Below are 10,226 nucleotides of genomic sequence, written 5' to 3'. Positions count from 1 at the left end.
GGGGGGGGGGATATAAGGAGGTTTGACTCTGTGTGTGTGTGTGTGTGTATGTATATGATACTAGCTGGGCCACCTTTCGATGAAAGGAATGATCGGTGCATTAACATCAACTGAAAATCATTGGTAAAAAAAACAACAACATGAGGCGAGATGTATACGGGTCGCACACTTAAAATAATGCTCAGTATTGTGCGACAATGCACGATAGCATCGAACGGAAGTACTACTTGGAATAAACAAACCTGGCGGATTTTCTAAAATTACAGAGACAGAAGCGTCGGCCTACAAAAGCGATTGGCGAAATAAAGAAATTTAGCTTTTTGCAGCAAAACTGTCTCAAAACTGAAAAAACGAAGGGCATCATGATATGGAGAATTATATTTTAAAGAATCTTTTTGTGAAAAGCGCATGTCGATCGATGCAGACATTAAAAAGCCTTATGAATAGCAAAATTCGGCTGCCACAAATAGATAATAGATAAGGTAATACTTTTTATTGCTCCTGAAGGAAATTTTTCTTGGCTGTACAGGAACGGAAAAAGGCATGCAGGTACATAAAAATTTAAATTTGATATATTTCTCTAAAGAAAAGTAATGTCGACAAATGTACATATCACATGCATGAATATAAATACAAGACCTTTACAGTTATGATACATACTTGAAAAAGCAATACACATTGATGTTGATTCTGACAGTAGCCTTATTTATACTAGATGGAAAAAAACACTTTTTTGGGGGTATTTTTCTTTCTTTGGGGTTAGATGCAAAAATATCTTTTAATTTCACCCTGCAATTCCCAGCCCAGTAGCAAATAAATACAAAAACGCTTTCAATCATAGAGTGGTATAAAAGGGACATAAATCTTATTATCAACACGAAAACTTCTTAATTTCCTTGAAATTAAAAGGAACATATATTTTTATGTCACGCTCCAGAATGTTGTAGTCGTAGTGAGTCGTGTCTCTACGCCACACACGGACACAGCCATTCGCTGGATCCACGCAGAACCTGCTTTTATCACTGAAGAGGACTCTCCTCTACTGTGTGTTCCACCAGTTGACATGCACCTGCGCCCACTGTAGCCGTTGCTGTGGATGCCTTGGTGTTAGGACAGCTCCCTGGTAAGGACGCCTGCAGTGAAGACCAGCAGTCACTAACCTCCGTGGCACGGTCCAGCGGCTAAGTTGGCTTCCAGTCGTTCCCATGGTTGTTCTGGCAGTCTCTGCAGCCGGCAGAAGTGGATTGCGACGGTACCGCCGAACGATGACACGATCATGGGCCGGAGTTGTCGCCCTTGGTCTTCTGCTTCTTGTTCGATCTGCTGTGGTCGCTGTCGCTTGTAATCGGTTCCGAAGGTGATGAATGGTGCTTGGGTGGACTCCAAAAACCTGGGACACCTGGACAGCTCTTTCTCTGTTTTCCCATGATAACCTTGATTGTCTGTAGCTCGTCTATTTCGATATGAATGCAACATTTCAAGGCACGGATTTTATGGACATACGCCCAGAACTGAGTGAGCATGAACTCACCACTGACAAGTTGCAAGTGTGTCTCAGTGGTGAGTGATGACTCGTGAGTTGTGTATTGCTTACGCAGCCAATGACATCTTTGTGACGCTCAAAAATGCCCAATCAAGACGCTTGAGGCAAGTGTTGAGTGATATGAGTTCACATCACACAACTATGAATTCAGCATTGGGCGATTACAACAACATAAACAATTGGCGTTTTTTTTGCATCTCACTATATATATAGCTTTTGCATCATTTCCTGGATTTGTTGTTGGCGTTGGTCGTCATTGTTGTTGGTCGTCATTGGTCGTCATTGTTGTATGGCAAAATTGGAGGTTTTCAAGGGAAGCAAAACAAACTTTTCTTTTTGTGTAGAACATTGTTGGACCAGATGGTGACATTGTTGGACCAGATGGTGACATTGTTGGACCAGATGGTGACATTGTTGGACCAGATGGTGACATTGTTGGACCAGATGGTGACATTGTTGGACCAGATGGTGACATTGTTGGACCAGATGGTGACATTGTTGGACCAGATGGTGACATTGTTGGACCAGATGGTGAATTTGTCCAAATCTGTTGCTATTTTGTTGGTGTGCCTCGTCTAACTCCACAACCTACTGGATTTTCTTTTTTTTTCTTCTAAATTTTACCATATTACAATATGTTTAACAACGCTGGCAATTTAGTTGTGCTAGTTTGGACACTTTGTTATACCCAGCTCTCCACTAGCCTCATGAACAAGTATCTTCTGTACCCAACTCTTCATTAACCTCATGAACAAGTATCTTCTGTACCCAACTCTTCATTAACCTCATGAACAAGTATCTTCTGTACCCAACTCTTCATTAACCTCATGAACAAGTATCTTATGTACCCAACTCTCCACTAGCCTCATGAACAAGTATCTTCTGTACCCAACTCTTCATTAACCTCATGAACAAGTATCTTCTGTACCCAACTCTTCATTAACCTCATGAACAAGTATCTTCTGTACCCAACTCTTCATTAACCTCATGAACAAGTTTCTTCTGTACCCAACTCTTCATTAACCTCATGAACAAGTATCTTCTGTACCCAGCTCTCCACTAGCCTCATGAACAAGTATCTTCTGTACCCAACTCTCCACTAGCCTCATGAACAAGTATCTTCTGTACCCAACTCTTCATTAACCTCATGAACAAGTATCTTCTGTACCCAACTCTTCATTAACCTCATGAACAAGTATCTTCTGTACCCAACTCTTCATTAACCTCATGAACAAGTATCTTCTGTACCCAACTCTTCATTAACCTCATGAACAAGTAATGGTGGTAGAAAAACTCACAAAGTTGTTTTTTTTCTGCTTCTTATGTGTTGTTTTCTCCCTAACAGTAATGTACATCCTCCAGTTTAACCTTGTTGTCGTAGCCATGTGCTATCTGAAGCTTCCAGGTCTCGGTGTACAAAGTGTACAACGTATACAAAGTGTACAGAGTGTACAAAGTGTACAACGTATACAAAGTGTACAACGTATACAAAGTGTACAACGTATACAAAGTGTACAGAGTGTACAAAGTGTACAACGTATACAAAGTGTACAACGTATACAAAGTGTACAACGTATACAAAGTGTACAGAGTGTACAAAGTGTACAGAATACAAAATATACAAAGTGTACAACGTATACAAAGTGTACAACGTATACAAAGTGTACAGAGTGTACAAAGTGTACAGAATACAAAATATACAAAGTGTACAAATTACGTGAAGTATACAGTGTACAAATTGTGCAAAGTATGCTGTGTACAAAATGCACAAATTGTACAAAGTATACAGAGTGTACACAATGTTTAAAGTGTACAAATATAATTTACAAAGTATACAGTGTGCAAAGTATTCAGTGTACAAAATGCACGAAGTGCCTACTGTTGTAAGACAAGAGACTTTACTTCCTCTAGAACGAGCCTGTAGAAATCTCGCTAGGCTGACTGCCTGAACATTCGAGAGATGTCGCAAGAGTTTGGTGACAAGAAACGCCATAAACAGACAGTTTTAAATGGATTTGAAAAATAAAACCCCTAAACTTACATACATTTAAGAAGGCCCACCATAATTCTACATCTCATCATAGTCTCTGTGAACATTTCTTTTTCTAACGGCTCACCTTGAACATTGACCTTTGTGGGGGAACCTTCCAAAGACTGCAAGGAAAGTGATGACTTGTCTTTATTGTGAGCAAAGACAGCAAGAAAAATGATAATATAATTTATCTTTATTGTGAGCAAAGACAGCAAGAAAAATGATAATATAATTTATCTTTATTGTGAACAAAGACTGCAAGAAAAGTGATAACTTGTCTTTATTGTGAGCAAAGACTGCAAGAATAGTGATAGTCTTTGCAAGAAAAGTGATCACTTGTCTTTATTGTGAGCATTTCCACGTGACTTTTGGGACATCTCTCGTACATTTAGTTTATTCAGCGTGTTGCCTTTGATCTGTCACTGTTTAGGTTTCCCTTTGGTTTTCCTTTTTGACTAACATTTTTGTTTTGACTCATTTGCTCGTGTGTGTGTGTGTGTGTGTGTGTGTGTGTATGTGTGTGTGTGTGTGTGTGTGTGAGTGTGTGTGTGTGTGTGTGTGTGTGTGTGTGTGTGTGTGTGTGTGAGAAGAGAGAGAGAGAGACAGACAGTCTCCCACTGTTTTTTCTTTGAGTCTCCCACTGTCTTTGTGCTGGGTTGTTTCAGTTTTAATAGCTGCAGATGGCTGTTTTCTGTTAGAATTGCCTGGTAAACATTTAGTTAACTTTGCGGGTTTTACAAAAAAATTTTAATTTTTGTTATTGATATAATATATAGGCTGACAATAAAAGCTCTTTGCCACTTATCAAATTATGTGAATATGCTTGTTCTTTTTTTGTATTCCCCTTGTGTCCCCCACAGACAGTCACTTACCTCCCCTTGTGTCCCCCACAGACAGTCACTTACCTCCCCTTGTGTGCCTTGTGTCCCCCACAATCACTTACCTCCCCTTGTGTCCCCCACAGACAGTCACTTACTCCCCTTGTGTCCCCCACAGACAGTCACTTATCTCCCCTTGTGTCCCCCACAGACAGTCACTTACCTCCCCTTGTGTCCCCCACAGGCTGTGTCCCAACATGAGGATGCCCCGCCCAGACCTCGACAGATGTGGGTGGCAGATGGGGAGCAGACCCCGCCCCCTCCACCCCCCGCGCCCCGCCCCGCCGACCGTCAGCCGCCCAAACGACGGACCACAGTCATGGGCATCACCTCCCCTGAGGACATGGACACTTCCGGTTAGTTTATACCTCTCTACACTACCATCTCTCTCTCCATGGACACTTTGTGTTAGTTTATACCCCTGTACACTACAATCTCCCCCACCAGTCCCCAATTTTTGTACTAAATCAACAATTTTTCCTTGTCCATTGTGAATGCCAGCAACTGTAATGTCACACAGCAAACATCTTTTTTGGTCCCTTTTGGAAGTTATGATGGATGTTGGCACAGCGGCCTCTCTGGTGTCCCGGTCAAGCACTTAGTCCTGGCACACACTCACAACTGGAGTTTGATTGTCCTTGGGGGGGGGGGGAGGAGTTTTCTCCAGCTTCTGGCTCTCTCTGCCAGGACCTTGTATCCCTCTGTCCGGAGTGTCCCCAACTGGCAGGGTGAAAGCTGCCCAAAAAACACTTGGCAAGGCAAAACTCATTCATATGTATCTGTATCATTTGGCCAAGGAGGACAATACAAAGGGAGAAAGAGTGGAGGGGGTGGAGTGGTGGGAGAGAGTATCATTATTGATAGGGAAGCATTAACTCCCAGCTGTTCATGCAGTACTAAATAGTATAGATATATACCATGGCCTGTGGTGTGGTATTTCGCACGTAAAATACGTTTACTTTTATAAAGAAAGGTTTTGTAAGGTATTTTTATCAAATGAAAATGACTAAAAAGACTAAAAAATATAAAATAGATATTAAAATTGATGGTTTTATTATAAAACTCTCGCTTTGAAATGTCCAGTTTTGAGGGCAATAACCGAAAATTTGTAGAATGCACAAGAACAAGAACTGCCCTCGTTTCTTTTCTTTTTTTTTCTTCAACAGAATGAAGTGTCTTTGACACATTACATGCAGAATTGAATGTACCTTCTCATCAGACTAATGTAAACTCTAAATTGTAAAAAAATGTTTCTCTTCTTTTAGTTGTTGGTTCCGTCGGATTTCTGTTTCTGCATCTATTTTTTGTAACACGTTAAATATGTCACGCCTCAAGAAAGCTTGACAAGTATGAAATCTTTTGGCTTGGTCTGATAGACTCTAATTCCCTTTCTATTGGTATATGATATGTCGATCGGGAACAGATAGATTATTGCAGGAGGCTTGAGAGCAAAATGTCATGATATGAAATGTCCAGATTCAAGGGCAAAAACTAGGAATTGTTGGATGGACTAGAATGGCTCTCATTTCTCTATTTTCTGACAGAATGGTGTATCTTTGACACATAATATGCAGAACTGAATGCATGTTTCCATGAAATAATTGTAAACTCTTTAATTCTCAAACACGTTTTCCCCTTCTTTGTGACTGTTAGAAAAGTGTGATTTCTGCTTTTGTTTCTATTTTTAGTAATAAGAAAAAAAAGGTCCCACTTCAAGACAGCTTGACAAAACTTAAATTTACTGGCTAGGTCTGAAAGACCATTCAATTCCCTTCCCATTGATAAATAATATCCAGATAGACAGATTATTGCATGAGGCTTGAAGGTATGGAAGACCCCTGAAACATAAATAAAAAAGCCAAAATAGGCCAAACTACTGGGAGTTTAAAACCGAAATGCCTCCTCTGTGAAAAACGGAAATGGCTCCCCTGTGAAAAACAGAAATGGCTCCCCTGTGAAAAACGGAAATGGCTCCCCTGTGAATGCACCGGGAAGGGTGTTCAATATAGGTAATGAGGACACGCCACAGAGAGCAGCCCGGAAATGGACACACTTCGGAGTACAGACAGGTTTCGGAGTCTAGACTAATCACTAGGCATGGGATGCCACAATATTTATTCACACCTTGGGATCTCACACGCTGTAGACCTACCCTGTAGACCTACCCTGTAGATCTGAGTGTCAGACCTCCCAATAGTAAAGACGTACAGTAGATCTGTCAGACCTCCCAATAGAAAAGACGTACAGTAGATCTGTCAGACCTCACAATAGAAAAGACGTACAGTAGATCTGTCAGACCTCACAATTCAAAACACGGGCGCCGCTAACATTTAGGTCATTGGGCTGACACCTGGCCACGCTAGATAGTCTGGCAGGCCGAGTTGGCACCGTTCATTTGAAGTTTCTCTAGGCGACTTAAAAACTTCATTTTGATTGTTAAAAAAATCCATATTAGCCAAAACCCTGAAATAGTCACATTTTTCCAACTGAAGGAAAACCAGGAGAAAATGGACAAGTGCTAGAAATAGGCCAGGCTCGCAGAGAATGTATGGGGGAAGAGATTATCAGGCAGCCACTGTGTTGGTGCTGTGCGCTGTGTGTAGCGTGTACCCGTGCTCTGTCTGTAGTGTGTACCCGTGCTCTGTGTGTAGTGTGTACCCATGTGCTGTGTGTAGTGTGTACCCGAGCGCTGTCTGTAGTGTGTACCCATGTGCTGTGTGTAGTATGTACCCATGCTCTGTCTGTAGTATGTACCCATGCTCTGTCTGTAGTGTGTACCCATGCTCTGTGTGTAGTGTGTACCCATGCTCTGTCTGTAGTATGTACCCGTGCTCTGTCAGTAGTATGTACCCCTGCTCTGTCTGTAGTATGTACCCGTGCGCTGTATGTAGTGTGTACCCGTGCTCTGTATGTAGTGTGTACCCGTGCGCTGTATTTAGTGTGTACCCATGCGCTGTATGTATTGTGTACTCGTGCGCTGTATGTATTGTGTACCTGTGCGCTGTATGTATTGTGTACCCGTGCGCTGTATGTAGTGTGTACCCGTGCGCTGTATGTAGTGTGTACCCATGCGCTGTATGTATTGTGTACCCGTGCGCTGTATGTATTGTGTACCCGTGCGCTGTATGTAGTGTGTACCCGTGCGCTGTATGTAGTGTGTACCCGTGCGCTGTATGTATTGTGTGTACCCGTGCGCTGTATGTAGTGTGTACCCGTGCGCTGTATGTATTGTGTACCCGTGCGCTGTATGTAGTGTGTACTAGGCCGGGGCAAGATCGGCGGCAAAAAGACTCGAGGCCTCGATTCCAAAGCAGAAAAAGAATAGAGGAATCGAGTCCGAGTTTCGAGTTTGGAAGCTGGTTCAAGTGGGCCTGGCTGTTTGGAGGCCATAACTTGAACACTGCTAAAAATAGTTTTTAAACTCGAGGCTTGAGTCTCGAGTTTGACAGACATGGCTGGCTAAGCCCTCGCGCGTGCCGAGACAAGTTGACTTTCACGCATTTGTGTGTGTGTGTGTGTGTGTGTGTGTGTGTGTGTGTGTGTGTGTGTGTGTGTGTGTGTGTGTGTGTGTGTGTGTGTGTGTGTGTGTGTGTGTGTGGAGTTGAGTGTTGTAGGTAGGCTTGTAGGGTTGCGTCCCTTCTATCACACTTGCCAATGAAGGTGTGTATATGTATGTGTGTGTGTGTGTGTGTGTGTGTGTGTTTTTGTGTATGTGTGTGTGTGTGTGTGTGTGTGTGTGTGTGTGTGTGTGTGTGTGTGTGTTGCCTCCCTTCTATCACTCTTGCCAATGCGTGGGGCTCAGGCTTCTTCTCTCTTGCACCCTTTGCTTCCTGATATGTCAAAGCATGCTTTGATGACAAATGTTTTGTTATTGTCGACGTTGTGTTGTTGTATGCCAAAACAGTTTTACAAATCATACAAACAACTTTGTTTTTCTGCTTATAAGTGGGTGGTTGGCGGGTGCTCTGGTGTGGTTTGCTCCTTCTTTCCCATCTAACTTCCATCGTCTTTTTCTCCTCTTCGTCTTTTTTATGTTTGTTACTCTCTTCTAACACCTCTAATCTGCTGGCGCTCATATGACCTTATGCAGTTGCGAGCGCCGTGAAACCTCTACTAAAACTAAACTGAACTGCTTATAAAAAAAAGTCCTGGGCTAGAGATCGACGTCGAGACATGACTCATTGATATCAACTCAAAACACACAATATGATTTACAAAAGAATACGTGTACAGTGAAAATGAAAGTGCAGTGAAATTCCAAAGCAAGCGTTCAGTGTTCAAGACAAAAGAAAGAGGAAAAGGAAGTGAATGATTTAATTTGGGATGGGCGGGGGTGGGGCAACAAGATTCCAAGTACATGGAGCAGTTGCCTATGTGCGGCGTGGTACTGGGCTACACGGTAGACACGACAAGTAGGCCTAGGCCTAGTTTACCATTCACTCATAGCGGGGAAGAGGAAGGTGGGGTAGGGTGGGGGGTTGCGTGAGACAATTGATAGTGACTGACTGGCTGTTTCTTGCCCCTATCTCACTAGGCCTATGACAGTTCGTCCCAGGACGGACCCGTCTGACGTTTGAAACCTTTGAACTGGAGAGTGTGATGTACCGCACCACCGCACCTATTATTGAGACAGGACATTTTTGTTGCATTGAGTCCCCAGCAGTTGTGAATTGCTACAACATTGGTGGGACAGGATGACCTAATACTGTTTTCTCTTTCTCTTTTTTCTAATACGAAGCAACAGAGCACAGGCACATGCAACCTCGATTCATCTACCTTGAAGACACAGTCTTGAATCTACATGTATCAAGGCCTAGTGCACGCCAAATTCAAATAGTGAAAAGAAACCCAAAACATAAGTAAACAAAACTCACAAAAAATAATTTAATTTGGTAATCGGGCATTAAATTCCCCACGTAATTTTTTGCTGATTTTGGGTTGCGGATCACGAAAATCTTATTATTTCTTAAATTTGGCCAATATTTACGAAATGTTTGAAATGCATTTTAAACTCCGCCTAGGCCAACATCAAAGAAGCCGCCTTATGCGCCGGATCAGTCCTGTCCTTGTGCGGTGTCTGTTTTGAAGTGAAAAACTCGACTGTGGGACAGGACAACCCTAGGTCTGTCCCACGACAGGACTGTACTAGTGGGGTAGAGATTTAGATCCTTGCCTCCATTCTCGGAGTCTAGGTTTGGAACCAGGCTAAAAAAAAGGAGACAGGAAGCATTGACCCTGGGCGGACTTGAAGCTTTGAGTCTGTGAACGAGATCGATTCTTTGAGTCCTCATTTGGACTCGAAAGAATCGATCCCAGAGTTGATCTTGCCCTGGCCTAGTGTGTACCCGTGCGGTGTGTGTAGTGTGTACCCATGCACTGTGCTGTGTGTAGTGTACCCGTGCGCTGTCTGTAGTGTATACCCGTGCGCTGCGCTGTGTGTAGTGTGTACCCGTGCGCTGTGTGTAGTGTGTACCCGTGCACTGCGCTGTGTGTACTGTGTACCCGTGCGCTGTATGTAGTATGTACCCGTGTGGTGTGTGTAGTGTGTACTTGTGTGCTGTTTGTAGTGTGTACCCCTGGCGGTACAGCGGGACAAATCTACATTAGTTTAATCAGTACCGTACAACTCGGACAGGCGGCGGATGGCGGTGTTGAGGCACAAATGCTCTGTCTATATATTATAAACGTTCCTTTTTGTACTTGAGCAAAACATGGCTGTAAGCGGGGCGGGAGGGGGGTGTGACGGGGCGGGTCTGACTGTAGCTTAATGCGG

General features: G+C 43.1%; 1 protein-coding gene across 1 annotated transcript in view; it reads left to right on the top strand.

Moving 5' to 3' along the window:
* LOC101860774 (TOG array regulator of axonemal microtubules protein 1) overlaps positions 1-10,226 on the top strand; it is a gene marked incomplete in the record, with an annotated part of 75,343 nt that overhangs the window by 7,359 nt on the left and 57,758 nt on the right. Inside the window, 1 exon segment of the mRNA XM_035973008.1 lies at positions 4,638-4,810. Coding sequence (XP_035828901.1) covers positions 4,638-4,810 — 173 coding nt within the window.

The sequence above is a fragment of the Aplysia californica genome, unplaced genomic scaffold (genome assembly GCF_000002075.1).
Source record: "Aplysia californica isolate F4 #8 unplaced genomic scaffold, AplCal3.0 scaffold00948, whole genome shotgun sequence".
Taxonomy (NCBI): Eukaryota; Metazoa; Mollusca; class Gastropoda; order Aplysiida; family Aplysiidae; genus Aplysia; species Aplysia californica.
The sequence above is the reverse complement of the archived record's forward strand: the minus strand, read 5'-3'. Positions and strand labels throughout refer to the sequence as shown.